We start from the raw sequence: 21,584 nt of genomic DNA on the forward strand, positions 1-21,584 counted from the left end.
GGGGCTTTACTAAGAGCTACTGAGTAAAGTAATTTCCCTGAAGAGCATTTAGGTGTCTGTCACCCACTGAGAATTTGTCATGACCCCCTCCTGAGCAGCCCCACACTGTCAAGATCAGATGTCAGACTAGGGTCAGAGCATGACTGCCACTCAGTCACCCCAGCTCACATAATAAAAATTTGTTTATAAGTCAACTTAGGCATACTGATTAACCAAGTTATGAAGAGACATAATGCTGTTTTCTGAAAGTGGTGTAGAAGCTGACAGCCAAGTATTGAATTACATTACGTGACCTCTCCCCGTGACAGCAACACTCTGTTTTCTTTAAATATCATAACAGACCACCAACAGTCTGACCCAGAGAGGGAACTTCATCTCTTCTCCTGCTATGATTTATAACACGCTCAGCAAACCAAGGCCACTGCCCGACAACCTTAATGTTTTTGGTGTGTATCTACAACCCATTAAATGTGTATGTTGTTTGGCAAGTTGCTATGACCGTGACCGTGAACCAGAATAGGTGTAGGCCAGATATTAGTATCTGGGAAAGACAGGTGCTGTGTGTGGCTGGAATAAGCGGGGAACCACTAACAATCCACACAAAATAATCCCAGATAACACGCAGCTAAATAAAGCTAAATACAGAAACACACACGTGTCACCAGGAGTGAGGTGGTGGTGGTGGTGGAGGGAGGGGGGGGTGTCATAAGGGGAAAGAAGCGTTAGATATTTTTGTAGTACGGTTTTATTTTCTGACAGGGTGATGGCGATGGATCACTGGCTCATACACAAGTAGGGGAGATATAAGCTGGCCAAGCGTTTGTGTTGTGCTACATGTGCTGTTTGTATCCATGGAAACTGCACTGTGACTGTGTCCCCTGATTGCCAGATAGAGACACTGTCCTTAAAGTGATTTAGGAGTGGAGCATCTCAGGTTTAGTTTTACTGCTCAGAAAAAGTGACTCGGTGTGCATCATAAGAAAAAGGTTAGAGAAAATGCTTAGAAGGTTAGATCTACTGTAGTAGTTTGGTTTGGATGGGGTACATATTAGGTTTGCTACAGACTGAATTAATTTATATCATAACACAGCTGTGTAACAGTGCAACAAGACTGGTTCATTTTAAAAAGGGCTATATAGCAATTTATAGCAATATAGCAATTTAGAATTAGAAAGAGGTTAATAAATTAAAAAGAAAGTCTGTATAAAAAACAAGCTAGAGCAGCAGAAGCCTTTACCCTCTAATATCAGCCAGGCTCCAAAAACCACTGGATGCTTCACTCACCATTGTCCAAAATGATAACATCCTCTGTTTATCCCTTACTCTCTTTCTGCTTCTCTCAAACTGCTGTGCGACCCTTAAGTTTTGGTGAAACATACACATTCATTATGTACACATTCATGCATTCATTTGTTCTTGAGTCTTTACATTTTAATGCTTCACTTAATAGAAAATACTCCATCTGTTTTTATGCTTTACACTTTTTGGACAAGCAACATAGTGTTTTACAGATTCTCTTATGAGCTTTTGAAAATAGTGTATTGTTAAAGATTTTAAGTGTATATAAAATGTTTCTCATGCATGTTTGAAAACAGTTGCATAATAAATCATGATGTAAGATTAGATGAGAAATACTTTATTTACCTGAGGACTCTGGAAACTCCTGTGTTACCGCAGCCAAAACACTAAACCAGATACATAATGTACTTCCATGTATATAGCACATATAACACATTTAACCATATGTTCATGAAGCACTTTATTCAATACACTTAAGTACAAGGACACCGACAAGGCCACTTTTACCACATTTACCTTTAGTTTTTGTGTACATTTTATTACTAGTACCACTTTTTAACAAAGCAGTATGTGTCAACATACTTTTGGCACTGATAAAACAATATTGATGATTGGCCCCAGCACCGCACATTTCTCTGTACTCCACAAATACATGGACTGTCACGACACTCTCCAGACAACTTTCTTCTTTTGCCTGAACAACAACTTTTTATCCCGCGGGTTTGTATTTCACAGTGTTGCAAAGATGTTGCTCTGTCTGGCAAAATAATCACTATGACAAGCAAGTAGATATCCTGGTGCTAAAAATACATGTGATCGACTATTTCTGAGGTCTGACTGTAGTATTTTATTACATGGCATATCGATCGTGGCTGAAGATGATGTGCCCGCTCAGGTATTCTCAGTCCCAATAAAGCTCACTGATGCTATTTTTGAGGGATTACTTGAGAATATGTGTCAGATATACTTCATACGCCTACTCTCATTTTTTATTCATTAGCCAGGAGGCAGAATTTTTCCATAGACATCCGGTGGAAATGAAACCAGGTGAGGTAATGCAACCTCTTGAACACCTACACAGTGACAAAGGACAGCAATGACAAGGTCAAGTGTTATCGAAGTTATTTTCTCCGATGTAAGATAAAATATGCCATTGATGACAATGTTGTATTTTTCCTACCAGTAATGCATCACTTAATTTACTTAACCATTGGTTTCTATGCACTGTTGTAAATTATTTATTTTCTGTGAATTTTTTTATCACGTTCAGTGTAAAACAAATCAGTAGCTACTGGATTTGATACAAATGAGAGCAGACACTGCCACCTGCAGGACGATAAACACAAGCTGAATATGCTAGAGATCAAATAAATAGGTAACTAAAATCTGAATGAGAATAAAATAAATCTGACAAAGAAAATAACAATTTAAGAATGTAGAAACAAGGTGCAGGAGAGAAAAAAAAGCATTTATTTAATGATACATTAAATTAAATAAAGCAGTATTTGAACAGCTACATATTTTAAATAACCATTTAAATGTTTAAACAGACATGTAAATATAAATTTCATTTTATGAAAATATTTTTGATGAATAGCAGAAAAATAAGAATTCAGTCTAGAACTTTAATAAAACAGCCAAACCTGCCATCTGCTGGACAAATATTGTAGCTAAACTCTAGGGACCATAGATATATGTCGATAAATATACGACAGCAAAACAAATCGGCTCTGTATTCTAAAATGTTACTGGACTTCTCCAAGTATGGTGGTTATCACGTTTATGTATTGCTGTACTATATTTTCAGTCTGGTAGTAATACATACTGAAACATATATTACAGTTTTCTGACATTAAGTCCTTCTCCTTACAAAATATTTGCTAATACATTGATTCTTAACATTTTAACATTATAGTATTTAACATTTTGTATTTTTAGTTGTTCAAAGCAGTGTATTCTTAGACATCTTCAACACAGGTGGTAAATATTTAACCAATCACAGCCCAGATTTCCCACTGCTCTTCAACCTAGCTACTAATTACCTTGAACTCTTGCCTCTTCTAATCAGTGATAGAGTTTAAACATTTGCTTTAATTACTCCACCTAATTCTGGATAACAGGTAAAAGGTTACAGTCACGCAACTGTTACAGCAACTCAAATGGTGAACACGAACACAGATTTTAGGTGAAAACTCTATAACTTTTTTCCCCCTGTTGCTGGTTCATAGATGTAATAATAATAATAATAATAATAATAATAATAATAATAATACATCCTGCACAATAATAACCATCGTGTGATGCTGCCGACAGAATTAATAATGATCTGATCATCACAGAACGCTTCAAAGATTTTAAATAGGGCCTTGTTTGGACTCCTGAAGTTTAATAAGACCTTAACATTTACCATGTTTTGGGATTAATAGCATTTGTGGACTGTAAACAGCCTGACTTTCATGCACTCAATTATGGTCCACGGAGCAGTTGAGATAAAAGCATCACTGGCCCTACTGGAAGGAATCTATAGCCACAAGGACTGGGAATCCAGGCTGGATTAACAAGGAATCAATGGCAATCAGTACGGGGGGTTTAGATCTGCAGACAGCAAAGGGATATGGCATTAGTCTGGAAACAGCTACAGACTACAACGATATGGGATTAGCAGGTATATATGATAAAAGGAGTGAAAAGGTTTTGTGCTTGTTGTTGTGCCTTCTTGTTTTCCTTAATCGTTGGTTCAAGTATTGGTGCAACCTATTAAACTTACAGTTTGTGATTGTGATAATGATAATAATGACTGTAAATGCTGGTTTTATTCTACTTCCTAGTAAACTTAACAAAATCCTTTTTTTTGGCCCCTAAAATAATTCCCTCTACTGCCATTAAAGTTTCACATGGGTGGGGGGTACACCACCAGGGATGACAATTATTGCAACGTTTTACTTCTGTTTTACCTACAATCACAAACCCTTCAAGATAAGCTATCGTGAGGTGAAAGTATTCTCGTGTTATTGCAGTTACTGTTGTCTAAAAACAGCGTTGGTTATTTATGACTTCAGACCTCCAGAGGTCATATTAATTGGAGGAACGCACTCTCCTCCCTTTGATAGGCTGGGGAGGCCTGAAGTTGTTTTCCATCCGCATCTTCTGATCGTCGTCCTCTTCGGTGAACAGAAGCATTCTGAACATCCCCAGCTGCATTCAGAGGGACAGAAACATGAACTCTGGAAAAGACATTCATTTCCTGCACAACCCTTCCTCCATATTAGATGCTATAATAAGACAAATATGCAGAGTATAACTTAACAAATCCCATGAAAGGTCCAATAATCAACAACATATGCTCATCTCTAAAGCAAACCTGGCTTCCCATCTCCAAGCACACTTATACTGTAGTCATAATTCAAAAACAGATTTCTGTAAACAATTGCCTACAGCATTTGGGCAGTTTTCTGCAATAATTACTCAAACAGCAGCAGGTTTAGCAAATTTTTTAGAGGCAGTTTGATGCTGCACTGACAGCAGAACACACGTAGGATCAGCTTAGATCAATTTAGAACTTTCTAATGACCTTCTAGTGTTTCTCACTGCAAAGCTGTGGCTCACTGATGAGTTTTAATACAGCTCCATGGCACAGATAAAACAGCTTCCTAAACTTACAAGTACCCACAAAACCAAGTTAGAGTTTGGCACTTCCTCTCTAACTCTGTGTCTACCATTATGTAGGGAAATGAAAAACAGTAATTCCTACAGGAGTAATTCCTTATTATATAAAGGCTTTTCCCTGCTGGGTCTCCATGTAAGCAGTTTTCAATTAAATCCCTGTACCCATCCAGTCACCCATCAGGATAATCAGCTGGAGGGGATCAAAGGCTTGAGGAATGGAGTTATAGTCTGTGGGGCCAGTTGCCTGTCTTACATTCACCCCAAGCAATGCTACAGATATGGGTTTATAGATAGTTCATGACCAACACCCACAGTGCCTCCACCAATAAAACCTCTGGTTCCTCATGTACAATTATAGATTTGCAAAACAGGCAACTAGAGAAAATAAAGGGGAAAAAAAATCAACAAATTAATAGAATAATCCTGAGACTGGCCAGCAGTGGCTACAAGAGACTCACAGGGGGACCTGGAAGGCGTGTGCAGGCATCCAGTTAGTTAATTTTGACATCCTGCAGTTATCAGACCTTAACTTTCTGATTAAATTCTGTGCTAAGAGGCGTGGATAAAAAAAAGAAAAAAAAAGATCTTTATGAACTGTGGTTTGAAAACAAAGGAAACCTTGACTGGTGCAAAGATGGCAGCACATATGGACGTATGCAGCGGCACAGCGCTCCCAACTATTGTGCACCTTTTATGTTTTTACACCTTTTCATTGAGTCTTCCTGCAATCTACTGATCACTTTCATTCTTCAGGAACTAACAGACATCTGTCTCAGCTTTGAACCTGGACTTTACTTCGGATTGGACCAACAGTATCCCACCTGAGATTGCAAGACCACTGTGTCCTCTGTGGTTTACTGTCGGGAACAGCAAGCAATGCAGACGGCACAGGGAGAGGAAACGCAAGAGAAAAGTAGGGATGGAGCGCTTGCTATCGCTCCAGCTGCGAAAACAACACAAATCACCCCTTCCATCCTCTTCATTACCAATGCCAGATTTACTACAACCACTTTGTCTGGAGGTGTTGTCTGCTGACTGTAAGTCCTGGCTTCATCCAAACATCCACTGCCTCATTGGAGTTACCAGGTCAGACCCTACACCGCCAGGACCGCAAAACAAAGACTCTGATAAGGCTCTGTGCTTATGTGCTAGACCACCCCTCCCCCTAAAGGCTATTTTTTTCTTTCTATACACTCCCTGGAGACCAGTGGAGCATAGCCAACCATAATACAGACGAAGACTCGTGGCTGTCACAACTGAGTGATCAACTGGCGCTTCAATGCCTCAAGCTATACTGGCTTACAGATGAATGTAGGTCACAATTTCTGACAGTTTCACGGTTCTGTTTAATACGTTCATTTTTTAACTAAACGCTATGAAAAAACGATCAAACCTGATATTCTTCTTCTGAAGCAACGATTGTAGATCTTCTACTTTAGTAAAACAGAGCTTTTGCCAGAGTCATTACCCACTGCTGAGTACTACTTAATGATGTCTCTGAGTGGCTGTATAACAGAACGTGGAATAATCATTATCTATTACAGATAAGATTATTGGTGGAGTATAGACTCATTTACTGTTAATGATTCATCCCCAACACAATCATGTCATGACAATATAGCCACACTTCTCCGTCTCCATTTTGTAGAACAGAAAACGTTTCTAATGCAAAACAAAAGCACTGCCTAAGTTAGAAACTGGGTGTGTAAAGTGGTCACAATTGCAGCACTCACCTGCTTTTCAGACACTTCGATTGGCTCCTTCAGGATGATCCAGATAACACTCTCGTGTAGCGGAGGTGTGGTTAGAGAGCCGAGGTAGGTCCAGTAGTGAAGACTGCTGGGAAGCAGGCAGTTGGGGTTGAAACCTTTGAAATCTGTGATACTGCCCTGAAACATAAAGACAATATAGCTGCAACACTGCAAAAATGCAACTCACAGACCATTCTTTTTTTTATATATGCAATAAAATAAGTCAACAATCACAGCTAGGCTACTCACTTTATACTTCACCATGTACAGAACATCCGTTATCATGTGGAGCCATCTGTGGTCATCACCTGTCTTACATAACAGATAGATATATTTTTACACACACATGCATGCGCCACGTTTCTCACATATTATTAACTTCCACTAAGATGGTTTCATACTATCATTATCGGGCATGAGGACAGAAGATGGGATTGAGAGAAATGTCTTACTTCTAAAAAGATACCAAGAACGGCAAGACCATCGGGCGCAGTTGATGCCTCTCCATACGTTTTGTACTTGACAGCATTCCAGTGAACTAAATGAAGCTACAAGCGAGGAAACAAAAAGAATAAGAAAAATAAGGTAAATAAATGAAGTCATGCATACCACATTGCAGCCCTTTCTGTGTGCTATGAAATAAGAGAATATCAGTATCTTTTTATGAGTATAAATATCTTTTTATAGCAAAGTCTGCACCACCACCTGTTACCATATACATTTTTACCAGTACACACACCCTATTATAATTATATAAGTTTTCTTAACCTGCATTTGGCCATCAGATACTGAGATAAAGGATTTAAACTCAACAGAAACCTACCTCAGATGCAAAGCCTTCTCCTGAAACAGTGTGTTCAGAGCCTCCATGTCCTTTTCCACCCCAGTGGAAATGAAATTGTTTCAGTCTGTAGGGGTTATCGAGTGGGCCTCCCTTGATCACTGTGGGAGATACAGAGAGATGTACTGTAGAGGTAAACAAAAAAAAAAGTGTTGGTGTTTCCGTGCAAGCACTTCCCCATACCTTTTGTTGTTTGATTTCTCTTCGCAGGTCTCTGCCTCACAAAATTTAGAGCCCTAAAATGTTCTTCTTTGCATGCTCTTTTCAGGAGTCGCTACAGCAGAGGCTCTGCTTCTCTCTGCTCTACTTACATCTTGTCTCCTCTTTTACGACATTCATGAACCACCTCTAAGGTCTCTTCCTCCTGCCTGGCAGTCCCATATTCAACATCTTTGGTCCAATAGAACCACTATCCCTCCTCTTAACATGCCCAAACCATCTCAGTCTTCCTTTAACTTGGTCTCCAAAATGCTCAACCTGAGCTTTCCTTCTGATGTACTCATTTCTGATTCTCATATGGTATAATCTCAGTGAAAATCTTAACATCTTCCATACTTCCACCTCCAGCTCTGAGTCCTGTTTTTTGTCACCAAAGATCACAATGTAATCTGTGAACTGTGCAAATATCACAGTTCACAGAGACTCCTGTCTGACCTCATCTGTCAACCTGTCATCAGTGTAGAAAACAAGAAGGGGTTTGGAGACAATCCATGATGTGATCTCACATCTACCTTGAATCCATCTGTGACTCCTAGCAGATGCCTCACCGCTGCCTTGTTGTCCTCATACATGTTCTATGCTTTCTCTAGAACCATGAAGACTTAGTTCAGCTCCATCTAACCTTCTCTATGTCACTCCATAGTGCCCTAAAATGACTTGTTGCATGCATAAATAAAAATAAAAGTGAATTTGAATATCTGCGAAGGCATTAGAAAATGTCATTTCATGAGAACACATCACAAACTATCCTTTGTGTAGCATCACACGAACGTCTGACATCATTAGTCAACACCCAGGAGTAGGGATGGGTATTGTTTAGGTTTTAACCGATACCAGTACCAAACCGGTACTTTTGAAACGGTGCCGGTGCTTAAACGGTGCTCGAACCGGTGCTTAAAGAATGAAGAACACAAACTTTGTCCAAAAACCTCTCATGTTTAGCTGTTTTTTTGTAAAAAGGCAATAATGTCAGCCTTTTCTGCAGCTATAGGGGATTTATGGTATCACTGTTGACTGGAAGCAGTGCTTAATCAATGGGGGAAAAAACCACCAACTTTGTCCAAAAACCTCTCATGTTTAACTGTTTCCCACTTTTTCTTTGGTCATTTTAGCCTTTTTGGCCAGGGTGAAGGGAGTATCTGTCATCAAACAAGAAGACAGCCGCATGTAGCTATGATGATGTTTGCTAGTTCACCTTACGTGCATTCATTTAATAACGTGGTTAGCCTACTCAATGTAAATTACACACGAACAACATTAAGCTACTCACGCAGAGAAGAACGGCTGCTGCTGCCATCATCATCCGTCATCATTTCTGCTACACTGGCAGGGCTAGGGGCCAGGACTCTCCTCTTCGGGTTCTTGGGGGATGTTGCAAACTCCAGGACCGATAACAGGCAGTAGATGTGCTCGGTGTGAGGTCTCGCAGCAAGCTATCAAATACGGTGCATTTCTCTGCTTTTAAAAAAACACTATGTGTCGCCAGGTGTTTCATCAGATTCGAGGTGTTACCTCCTTTGCACAGCATCACCTTAAAGCACTTGTTGCGGGCTGCTGAGTTTGCATCTTTTGCTGTGAAGTACAGCCATACTTTTGACCGCTTCGCCTTGGGCGTTTCCATCTGTAGCTCTACTCTAAAAGAACGTACGCACCTGGGCCCGCCTACTACGCTTGCAAAGGTTAAATGATTGGCTGGAATCCAAAGCGTATGACATCTCAGGAAAAAAAAAGCACCAAAAAAAAGCACCGAGATGTGCGCTGCTTTTCGGTCTCCATCATGGCACCGGATACCGGTACCCATCCCTACCCAGGAGGTTTCAAATCATCGAATTTTGCAGTCAAAGCTGATATAGAAGCAAAGTCTCCAATGTCACGTTTCACAGACCTCTGTGGGCACCAGCTTAAGCTTCAGATGCAAATTGCCAGTCTCATGCAAAATCAAGATTAGGATATTTTGAACTTGTTTTTCAGTTTTAACAAGGGTAAATAGTAACTTTAATCTATGCCACGATGAGAACAGGAGACCCTGCAGACTGCTTTGTGGCTGTGGTATGCATTGCTGGATGTGGACTTTTTCCACTGTTATGATGATTGTTATTCATTGTGATGCTGCTGACATCGTTGTGACAAAAAGGATCAGATGATTCAAGGTCACATTAGCTGTGTAGGAGTGGCACAAAATGTGAAACAATGATCAACAATATGATATTAATGTTAATAATATGTAGATATCATTTTACACCATCTACATTGTAGTGATAAATATGTATAAATGAATAATGTGCAGAGTCAGGTAGCAATGTTGTAAATCCTGACCTTCGTAACGCTACTGTTAATATCTGTCTGAGGAAAGAAGAGCATAAACCACCTGCACTTATGAATCATGTTAGCTATTATAATTCTGTTTTATTATAACAACTTTAACAGTGTGCACCTGTCTCAGTATAACTGTTTTTGGCATTCCCAAAATGTTGATTCTGTTCACCTGGATGTGGCGTTTTCAGTGCGACAAAAGTTTTGTCACTCATCCAAGTGAGTTCTGAGGAAGACGTGTAATGGCAAACAAACAACGGGTTTAGAGGATTTGTGCAGAACATTTGAAATACAGAGAAATCGTGTTAAGGTTGTAGTTGATGGCAGTTTTTTTGAGGGTGTTTTATTTCATCGTTATTATCGATATTTCAGCAAACAGCCATTTGGCTGTTTTGTGATAACCGTCAGAGCAAAACAGCCTACTTTTCCGAGCTTATCATTCATGCTAATGTCTGGCTGGTTAACACAGATCCACCCAGTGATAAAGACAAATATTGTCATCATAACCACTGAGATCATCCAACATCATTATATTTCTTGTCCAGCAGACAGACAGTCATGCAGATAAGTGCTGCTTACGCTTTCCTGCAGCATAATAAGAGGCTTATTTGCAAACTGTGATAATAATCAGCTTTACACGTGGTTTTGCTTTCGAGAAATCAAGGGAAGGATTACTGGAAGTAAACTTTTAGCACAGATTTCCCCCTCATGTAACTGGCAGCAGATGTCAGACTGAAGATCAAGTTTGTCTTCGGCTGCTATTATAGTTGCACGGCAGTTATATAAACTTCTAAAACAGATATGGGCATGTTTGTAACACATATAATACATATATAACACATATAATATAACTACAACAGGTAAAGTGGAACGAGAATATCATTGAAGTGAATTTAAAACAAACAAACAAACAAAACAAAAGCACTATTTTCTCACCTGAACGATCATCTGAGTCATTGAACTCCACAACTACGGAGTGTCCATTGTTGGAGATGTTAATGGAGGTGCAGTGGTCATAATTTGTCATTATAGGGCCTAGATCGCGGTCATGTGAGGCCTCATTGGGGACGATATCAATTGGTGATTGCCGGTTCCCCTCCGCAACAGGGTAGTTTTTATACCATGAAGAGGGACCTATGGGAGAAACAAATATAATCAAAAACAAACACATTTACAACACACACAATTCTGCAACTACAATGATCTGCACCAGATCTGTTGGTGTGTCACCTAACAATAAACCTGCAACTAAACTAATGAAGCTTTCTCCCTCCAGGCCACAACTAAAGGCTGGTGGCATAATCTAAAACTTTGGTCCTAAACAGGTATCGGGGAATTCAGATAGACTTTCTCAATAACATTAAGGCAATGTAGCACAGCACAGAATAAGTCTGCTTAAGAACATTAGACAGAGCAAAATTAAAAATATTACACTCTCTGTAACTCAGGGCAAATTCGACTGGACTGTCAGGTTGAGGTGAAACCGTTTATCCCATTAAGCGTAGGGCTAATCGGGATTTAAAGGCTGTCTTTAACGTCTGAGTAAAACACGAAGCACCGCAAACAGGCCGTTTATTCCAGTTAAATTGCTAATTGCCTCCACGCAGGAAAACAGTGCCTGGAGCTTGCAGGTTGGAACATCTCACCGTCCTCCTTCCCGTATCCCCAGTGATGTCCCGTCATTGTCCCTGTCTGCAGGTTCCAGTCGGACCAAGCGGCACTTCGTTGCGCACGTGAAGGACAGGTAGGGACATCAGCGGGTACAGCTGTTCAACAAGTTTACTGGCAATGGGGAAGGTACCTCTTTTTGCCACGCCCACACGTGTGGGCGCGCGCACGACCATTGAACGCTAAAATAGACACCTCGTTGAAAAAAAGAAAAATAAGCGAAATCAAGAATGTGATCTACTAAAAGGTGCCCTTTGAGAAATCTTCCTCGCACTGCTTCCATGATGTAGACATGCCAAATCAATATTATTTAGTTTGTGCAATATTTTTTTTGTTAATTGCTGCTGCTTGTAGGTTTGGGATCTTTATTAAATTTAAAAAAAAAATTGTCAAATTCTTAATTAGATGTATTATTATTATTCATCCGAAACCTTGGCCCCGTAGAAGTTTAATGTCACATTTGAGTATTTTACTAACATACAGATGTACTGTAATCCCCCTTTTTTCTTTAGGTATTTCTTTCTGCTTCAGCTTTATACTCTAAGCTATATACTATATTTTGTAATAATCTATTATATAGAAGAATACTTTATACTCCATACCACTTATTTTAAAGCTTTAGTTACTTTTTTTTTAATTGTTATAGATCCCAGGAAGACCCAAGCAATTACAATCATAAACACCTGCAGTGATATAATCTGTATGATTCTTACAGAAGCCATTTTATATGAGTGAGGTATTAGGTATTGAAAATATATTTTGATTTTTACACAGGTTGCACTAATAATAAGTTTACTTAAGTTAAAAGACTAAAAGACTATTTAACTGTGCAAATAATTATGTTTAAACTCCTCTGTAGCATTACTTTTCAGGTAATAAAACTGTAACTGTTTTTTGTGAGTAACATCATCTCTAAACCATTCATCACAGCAAGTCTCACTGCCATCTTGTAATCCTTCATTTTCACTCTTTCTGCTATCCTTCTGTCATAAATCACCCCAACACTCGTCTCCAGCCACTCCACCCAGCCTGCGCTCTCTTCTTCACCTCTCTTGTGCACTTGTTTGGTACCTTGGTTGACCCCGGGTATTTAAACTCTGGGTATTTAAACTCATGTAACTTCACTACTCTTTACATATGCAAAGTCTCCCTCTCATTCACACACACACACATGTATTCGGTCTTGCTTCTACTGAGTTTAATTCCTCTTCTCTCCACACCTCTACCTCTCCAGGCTCTCATCCACCATCTCCCTGCTCTCACCACAGATCACAATGTCATCTGAAAACAGCATAGTCCACAGAGACTCCTGCCTGACCTCATCTGTCAACCTGCTCATCACCATAGTAAACAAAAAGGGCTTCAGAGGTGTAATGTGTCATCTGTAACTACTACATTTAAACAGACAAATTCATTAAAATCCCTGATAGCTAACCGAAATCAAAGGGGAAAAAACAAAACAGAAAATAGTGAGAAGAAAGATAAAAAGATAAAAGGCGGTCTGCTGAATATGCACAATATAAATATACAAATATAAAAGTGAATAAAATTCAGATTTGGAATCATTAAATGTGTTATTTCTAACACAATATTAATTATAACGCTGTTGATCTGTGTCGAAAGTGCAAGAGCGGATTTTCGAGCGGGCACTTTTGTGTCGAATCTGGCGCTGAGGAAGTCAATTTACGTTCGTTAACGTCACTCAACACATAGCTATCATGGCATCCACCAAAGCCTCGAAAGAGCAAAAATACGACCGGCAGCTCAGGTTAGTTTAAACAGCAGCGTAGTTTTCACAAAGAAATAATATCCCTCTCGCTAAGCGTGTGAAAACATGAGAGGTCACAGCAGCAACGCTGTTGGGGCAAAAGTGCTGAAGCTAGCTAGCGTTAGCTTGCTATGAGAGTTGCAGTTGAAATAAGTACCGGCGAGCTAATGCATTAGTAAGCCGTAAGAGTGATGTGACTGATGTGATGTTATGCTCTTTGTTTCTGTGAGGGCTCAGGTGTCACCCTGTTTGAACGTATTTATGAACAGCTCTTGATGGGCAGGGGCTGTCGATGAGGGTGAATCTTTCTTACCAGCAGCCGAGTCATTCTGGGAAAAGTAGCTCACTGTGTTTGTATAGCAAGTGATGATAAATGGCAACAAATGTCCGTGTTGTGCTGTGTGCTTTCAGGCTGTGGGGTGACCACGGCCAGGAAACACTGGAAAATGCACACGTGTGTCTCATCAACGCCACGGCGACGGGAACGGAGATACTGAAGAACCTCGTACTTCCAGGTGAACAGATTTTCCTCAGTGTTAGTGACCTTGCTGCAGGTGATGGTGAAAACATCTGACTGAATGAATTGTTCTGTGTGTCAGGTATTGGAGCATTCACTATAGTAGATGGGCACACAGTCACAGGTGAAGATGTTGGAAACAAGTAAGTGGTCATGTTTAGCTTAAAAGTATTTTTATTCTATCAGTTTTACTTGCCTGCTTGCAGCTGACCTCTCCTTTTGCAGCTTTTTCCTCAGCAAAGACAGCATAGGAAAGGTATGCGTTGCTGGCAGTTTCCATTTTCTCCCAACCTTCTCTTTTGTTCTTTTGTTGAAGTAAGCAGTGTATTTCCATATTTGTTTGAGTTCTTATCGTACTTTTTGTGCTGCAGAACAGAGCACAGGCTGCCACCGAACTGCTGCAAGAGCTGAACAGTGATGTCTCTGGAAACTTTGTCGAGGAGGTTGGTGTTGCTTCCCTTCCAAGGCAGTCTTGGCTGTCTGTAATCACGTGTACTGTCTGTAATCACATGGCAGCATGATTACACACACAAAAAAAACTACCAAAATGAATTTCATGTAACTTATCACTATGGCTGTATCCAGCTATTTTTATTTAAATGTGTTGCACAGCTATTTTGTTTTCAGCTAAAGATCATGAGATCATAACAAGATTTACCAACTTGGTCAATGTCTGAGCAATAGTTAAGTGTATGGTGAAATTATTTGACAACATGCCACATTAACTTTTCCAGCTGTTTTCAAAACCTTAATAATGTTTCAGTAGAAATTTTAAGCATCCGCAGTGTTTGTGATGTTGAAATGAAGATCTTCCTCCACCATTACACCAAGACAAATTCCACAAACTTGACAATAAACCTAACTCTGATTCAGATGAATGAAACATATGGTTTGTGAATTTATGACTTTTGCCACTCTGAAGCCTCTTGTAATTTCTGTCACACCTGCAGGGTCCAGATAAGCTTTTGGACAACGATTCAGAATTTTTCCACAGGTTTACCATAGTCATTGGTGTCCAGCTACCAGAAAGGTATGAGATCATCTTAATCCTTGCATTCATTTACAGTGCTGTGCTAAAATCTTGACCCACCTGTCATTTCTTTATACTGTGCTGGGAAAATAGAAAATTGGTGCAGTGTTTTGAGACAATGTACAAACATACACAGAAATGCAATGTATAAGGAAAAAACAGTTTGTGCAATTCTAACAAGCTTGAAACTCAACATTTGGTATGACCACCTTTATTCTTTAACACAGCCTGAACTTTCTTAAGTAAGCTTTCTTGTCATTTCTTTAAGTAGTTGAGGAATAGTTCTCCAGGCTTCTTGAAGCACATTAAAAAAATTTCATGGTGATGAAGAGCTTTGAATGATGAAGATGATCCCACACTGCTTCAATAATGAGGTCGGGGCTCGGGGTAAGCCAGTCCCCAACTGATAGTGTTTCATTGTGTGTTTTGCTTTTACTACAGTTCAGTGTGTTTGGGATCATTGTCACACTGAAATATGAGGAACGGAAGCTGATGCTAATTTTCCCTATTTCCTAAGGATATGACTTTCAGATACTGTTTATCTGCTGTCACAGTCACTTCTTGCCTTCTTCCACCTGGACATATTCGGCACTTTTCAAGGACTCTTAGGCACTTTTGAAGTCACTTTGGTGGTTCAAAAACATTTTTTTATGTTGGTCAAACTGTGTACTCTTTGGCATTTCATAGGTCCAACTACAATGATTTGGAAATTGTTTAAGAAAGATACAAGAAAGTCTGATTCCTTGGAAGAAGAATGATTCAAGCCTTTTCCACTGTACTGTAATACTGTAAAAAAGAGCTGATGAAGAAAACTACGGCAGGCCATAAGTCATTTATTCTTAGAGAACGTTCATACATATCTATTGCAAGATTTTCCAATCAAATTAAACATCATTGTCGGGCTGCTTTTAACATATGCTTTTTCCTTTTATGTAAAATGTTAAGTCTTTTTGCAGAAAGTTTCAGGACTGACTTAATTTTCTTGCTGGTTTTATTTTCTGTCCAAATATCTTTTCAATCCAACAGCACGTGTTTGAGGCTCGGCTCAGTTCTTTGCAGTGCCTCTGTACCTTTCCTAGTCTGTAAGACCTACGGCCTCATTGGCTACATGAGACTGGTGGTGCAGGAGCATACAGGTAAGTTGCTCTTAGCAGCAGTTTTCTTCTTTAAATCCTTTTTATAGTCTTGGCATTCTACAGTTGGTATGTCTAACCCAATAAGTTCACTTTTCGTGAACAGTGAACTTGGTAGGAACATAGCCTATTTATGTATTAATATTTCACAAGTTACACAGTATATTTAAGAGTACTGACATGACACTAATATTGAATTTTTCTGCATCTCTCTTCAGTGATTGAATCTCACCCAGACAATGCCTTGGAGGATCTAAGGTTGGACCAACCCTATGCTGAATTTCAGAACCACATTAAGTCATATGATCTTGACAGCATGGAGAAGAAGGTATGCGTTTCATTTGTGCATGCACATTATTCAAATGATGCCAGGGTTACACATCCAATCATCTTCCTTTCTGTTCTTTATTTAATCCGTAGGATCACAGTCACACACCGTGGATAATCATTGTTGCTAAATACCTGGAGAAATGGCTCAGTGAGGTGCAGTATTACATTTTTCTTTTGCTTCTCTAGTGCCAAAATGTCTGACAGCTTCTTTAGCATTTCTGTTGCTGTGCAGAAGAATATAATTCTGCTTTTGCTGTTTGTCATTGTAGCATAATGGTCAGCCACCAAAAAACTACAAGGAGAAGGAGGCCTTCAGACAGCTCATTCGGGAAGGTACTTGTGGACCTGTGAAGATAATTGTGGACTTTTTCTCTTCATTTTATGTATACTATTTCTTTTTTCTTTTTTTTCAGGGATCAGGAAGAATGAGAATGGTGTCCCAGAGGATGAGGAAAACTTTGAGGAAGCTATTAAGAATGTCAATACTGCTTTAAATCCTACCAAGGTGACAAAATTTAAAAGCTCTTGGCTTCCTTAAGAGCTATCTTGTGTCCCACACAGCATATCTCACTTTTAACCCCCAACCCTCCATAGTTTAGTCTATTAAGACTTGTGAAATTTCTTGCTTCTGCAGATTCCTAGCGCTGTTGAAGACATCTTCAATAGTGAGCAGTGTAAAAACATCACAGCACAGGTTGTAATTTTTGCCCAATCTTTCCTATAAAAAAAATACATATTTTAAGTTGTTTGCTTTTAATCTGTGAAGTATTTCTTGAATGTGTTTGTTTAGAGTCCATCCTTCTGGGTGATGCTGCGAGCTGTCAAAGAATTTGTTCACAACGAGGGAAATGGAAGCCTACCCGTACGAGGAACCATACCTGACATGATTGCAGATTCTCAGAAGTTTATCAACCTTCAAAATGTGTAAGTGGGGAAATATGTGGGTGCTCACTGTTTAATTAAACAAGAGCAACAGAGGTCAACTCAACAGTTCTGCATTTATTGATACATACTTGCCATTTGTGGGTGGTTTGACTTCTTATTTGTGTTTTATTACAGTTACAGGGAAAAGGCCATGCAGGATGCAGCAGCTGTTTCTAAACATGTAGAATCTCTGTTACAGTCTGTTGGAAAGGTATGGCGCAAAGCTGTGGAGTCAGTATAAAGCTTATATTTCTAAATTTAATGCATAATTAAGAACTGTGGACTCAGTAGCTGTTTTTAAAAAAAAAAAAAAAACGACTCAAAACTCACCTTTTTAAAACTGCTTTTGGTTAAGTTTTTGCCTGTTTTATTTTCTCTTTTTTAACCCTTTTTATGACTTGTAATCTTACGTGCAGCACTTTGTGATTCTGTCTTGAAAGGTGCTATATAAATAAAAATGTAATTTAATAATGAAATTAACATCTAGTGTGCTGAAAACAGTGCAGCAATCAGACTAGTGTGCTAGTCTGGAGAAGTATATGGTACAGTTTTTTAAAAAGTCATATCACAGCACATGTTTATCACAGGTACATTTGTAGATCCTTCATCTCCATCCAAATAAGTTTAATTCATCAGCAAAGCCAAGAGTGATGAAGTTAATGCTTTTTCTACTAGAACCTAATATCTCCATCATGTGTCTTTTCTCTTTAGTCGGGCAGGGAGTCATGATATGATTGAGCTATAGAATTCTATAGAGTTTGCCCTCACATGCTCAGTATGGCAGTTTCACCATTTAATTTGACTAAAAACTGGATTCCTACAGTACTTAATTCTGCTTACGTTTTTTCCACTAGCCAGCAGAAAGCATTCCTGAGAAGGACATCAAACTGTTCTGTAAGCACTATGTTCTTTTATCAACGACCATTCACTCTGTGTGTGCGTGCGTGTGCGCGTGCGTGCGTGCGTGTCAAGAGGGATAAATACTGTGTGTTTTTGAGGGGGCCCAGTTTTTATTGCTGTTCAGCTGGGCCCTGTTTAATTGTGTTGTGTAAAACCTGGAAGTTGGTTATAATTGATGAACTTCAAATAACATGGCTTTCAGATATGACTATTAATGGTAATTTAATTATTATTGATTTTACTAATGCCCTCCAGTGAGCTTTATTAACATCATATGACATTAACATATGTGAAACAAAGCTGCACAGTGCCATACATTCATTTGTAAAAATGAAAGTCTGTCATGTGTTGCTTTACTGATATTTTCTCTGATATATATTTTCTATATATCAGAGTCTCTATTTCCTCTGAGCCTGGCCATTTTCAGCACGTTATTCTGTTACTTTTTCCTCTCATTGGAAGTGAACCGTGATATGATCTCTTTGTGACACCTGCTTCATGTGAGACTAATCATTTCCTAACTGTAGATATTTGTGTTTAGGTAAGAATGCATCCTTTCTGCGGGTGGTGCGCTGCAGGTCTCTGGCTGAAGAATATAGTGTGGATACAGTAAACAAAGATGAAATCAGTAAGTTGGGGATTCATTTTCTCTTAGAGTAAACTCTTTTATGCTGGAGTCACGTCATGTTCTTGTTGCAACAAAGCCTACTTTTGTATTAACATCAGCTGTCTCCCCACAGCCTCCTGCATGGACAGTCCGGATAGTGAGATGGTCTTCTACCTCATGCTTCGAGCTGTTGATCGTTTCTATCAGCAGCACTCTCGCTACCCAGGTATGAAGTGCTTTAAGCTTTCCTCAACGAGGAAAGGTATATTGATCAAGCTTTGGATATGTAAATACATACTAATGTGGCCACTGACCATTAAGAAAAGAATAGCTGCCGCAACATTAAGAATCTCATCCAGTTTGTATACAGTCAGCATCTAAGCTATAGTCTTAAAAAGAGGGGGGGGGAGGCTTGCAGGGTTTATCGAGAATACTTCTCGTCTTTTGTTAAACCATGCTTTCACCAGGTTGGACAATTCTTTTGCCTTCAGAAATGTCTTCATTCTTCATGGCACAGATTCAAAATGGTGCTGGAAACATTCCTCAGATATTTTTGATCATATTGACATGATGGCCCAGAGTGTGCCAAAGAAAATATCCCCCACATCCTTACACTACCACCACTAGTCTGAACTGTTGAAACGGGGCAGAATGGATTCATGCTAGCATGTTGTTTGCTAGATTCAAAATTTGGTGCGATCAAATGGTGCAAGAAAAGTCAAGATTCATCAGACCAGGAAACATGTTAGAACCACTTCAGTTGTCCCCGGTTGGAGAGCCCGTGTGAAGCTGACAGGAGTGGCACCTGCTGTGGTTTCTGCTGCTGTAGCCAATCTGCTGCAAGCATTGAAGTTTTGTGTATTCAGAAATGCTTCTCTGCATACCTCGGTTGCAACTAATGGTTATTTGAGTTACCATTGCCTTTCTATTAGCTTTAAGCCGTCTGGCCATTCTCCTCAGACTTCTCACATCAGCAGCCTACTGCCCACTGAATATTTCTTTTTTTAAAACCATTATTTGTAACCCTCTATGATGATTGTGCAGGAAAATCCAAGTAGATCAGCAGCTGACACACCCTTTTAAAGTTAAAGCCCCTTTGTTTTTCCCCATTCTGATGCTCAGTTTGGACTTCAGCAATTCACTTTGACCATATCTATATGCTTGAATGCACTGAATTGCTGCCATGTGACTGGTTGGTTAGATATTTGTATTAATGAGCAGTTGAACAGCTGTACCTAACAAAGTGGGCAGTAAGTGCATGCTACAGTCTGATTTTACTTCCTGCTGATGCCAGAATACAGAAACAGAACTGATTTCTTTATTCTCATGTCTTTTCCCCCTGTGTTTACTCTCTTTAGGCGTTTACAACTACCAGGTGGAGGAAGACATTAGCAAACTGAAGGTCTGTGTGAACAGCCTACTGCAGGAGTACAGCCTCAATGTCAACATCAAAGACGACTATATCCATGAGTTGTAAGTCGAGGCCAAAGCTGGATGTGCTGTTTTGAGTAATTGTTTCAAAAATACATAAGTAAATATTTGCTTTCTGTTTATACATCTGCAGCTGTCGATATGGAGCGGCAGAGCCACACACAGTTTCTGCATTTTTGGGAGGTAAAGTTTTGATTGATTCCTACAGCATTTCTTTGTGAAACAGTGCTGATGAGTAAGATATATCTGTTCAAATCTTTCATTACGTTTTATTTTAGGATCAGCTGCTCAAGAGGCCATAAAGATTATCAGCCACCAGTTTGTGCCATTTAACAACACTTTCCTTTACAATGCAATGTCACAGACGTCAGCCACGTTGAGTTTGTGAGTACGATTACTGAAGCTGCTTACGGAAAAAATGAGAGAAAAATGGCACAAGGATAAACAGGAGTGTAAGAGATCAAACTGTAAAACTGGACATTGGGATTTGATTTTTACAAACATGCATATACTTAAACCTAGAAGTGCTTCTCACTGAGAAGAAGCATTTTAGACTGAACTGTCAGTTCATAGTGTTTCAGCTTCTTCTCAAAGTTCGGGAAATCAAGAGTTCACCCATCACACACTTTCTGTTAAGCGGACCTTTAAGCCAGAAATGAAACTGTCAGATTCCAAACCTCAATGTAGTATTTTCATTTGAAATTCAACATTTATGGATGATGTATTACAGTGTAGTGGCACTTTGTATACATTAGTCACAACTGTCTTATTGTATTTGGAACAAGCTATGTAAAACTTTAGCGTTGAACTGTCTTGTATTGCGATAAAACATTAAACATTTTATTTGATGTGTTTTGGGGGTTTTTGTGTGTTTTTTTGTTTTTTTTGTTTTTTTTTTATTATCAGTAAACCTAAGTCACATATGGGTTCACTTCTGGAAAACACTTAAAGTGACTTTTTGATTTGTTTTGCAATGATTTCAGTTCTTCATCCTGAATAAATGTTTGATGACTAACATGTGAGCTTCTTGAGGCCTGTAATGTGACCCCTGGAAAGATCCACATGAAACCGCCGTGGTATTTTTATGAGGGTTTGTTAACATTATCTTTACTCAACACTAGATGGCACTCCTCTTTTTTTTTTTTTTTTTTTTTTTTTTTACCATTTGTTGGTCATCATGTAGTTGC

The 21,584-nt window shown here is 39.2% G+C and overlaps 2 protein-coding genes across 2 annotated transcripts; one reads left to right on the forward strand and one right to left on the reverse strand.

The window, feature by feature from the left end:
• Nucleotides 1-2,852: 2,852 nt before the first annotated feature.
• Nucleotides 2,853-11,899, reverse strand: ca7 (carbonic anhydrase VII). The gene is made up of 7 exons (XM_026166030.1): nt 11,736-11,899; nt 11,026-11,223; nt 7,540-7,658; nt 7,169-7,264; nt 6,966-7,028; nt 6,699-6,854; nt 2,853-4,494 (listed from the first exon to the last, which is right to left on the reverse strand). The coding sequence occupies exons 1-7, from the start codon at nt 11,770-11,772 to the stop codon at nt 4,375-4,377; spliced, it is 789 nt and encodes a 262-aa protein (XP_026021815.1). The 5' UTR covers nt 11,773-11,899; the 3' UTR covers nt 2,853-4,374.
• Nucleotides 11,900-13,400: 1,501 nt separating this feature from the next.
• Nucleotides 13,401-21,250, forward strand: nae1 (nedd8 activating enzyme E1 subunit 1). The gene is made up of 20 exons (XM_026166019.1): nt 13,401-13,525; nt 13,937-14,040; nt 14,125-14,185; nt 14,268-14,298; nt 14,414-14,485; nt 14,993-15,072; nt 16,099-16,208; nt 16,424-16,533; nt 16,626-16,688; nt 16,805-16,868; nt 16,949-17,040; nt 17,170-17,229; nt 17,326-17,459; nt 17,595-17,670; nt 18,314-18,353; nt 18,901-18,987; nt 19,100-19,192; nt 20,325-20,439; nt 20,531-20,580; nt 20,676-21,250. Exons 1-20 carry the CDS (start codon nt 13,476-13,478, stop codon nt 20,783-20,785), a joined length of 1,602 nt encoding a protein of 533 aa, XP_026021804.1. The 5' UTR covers nt 13,401-13,475; the 3' UTR covers nt 20,786-21,250.
• The last annotated feature ends 334 nt before the right edge of the window (nt 21,251-21,584 follow it).

This window comes from Astatotilapia calliptera, chromosome 1 (assembly GCF_900246225.1).
Source record: "Astatotilapia calliptera chromosome 1, fAstCal1.2, whole genome shotgun sequence".
NCBI lineage: Eukaryota > Metazoa > Chordata > Actinopteri > Cichliformes > Cichlidae > Astatotilapia > Astatotilapia calliptera.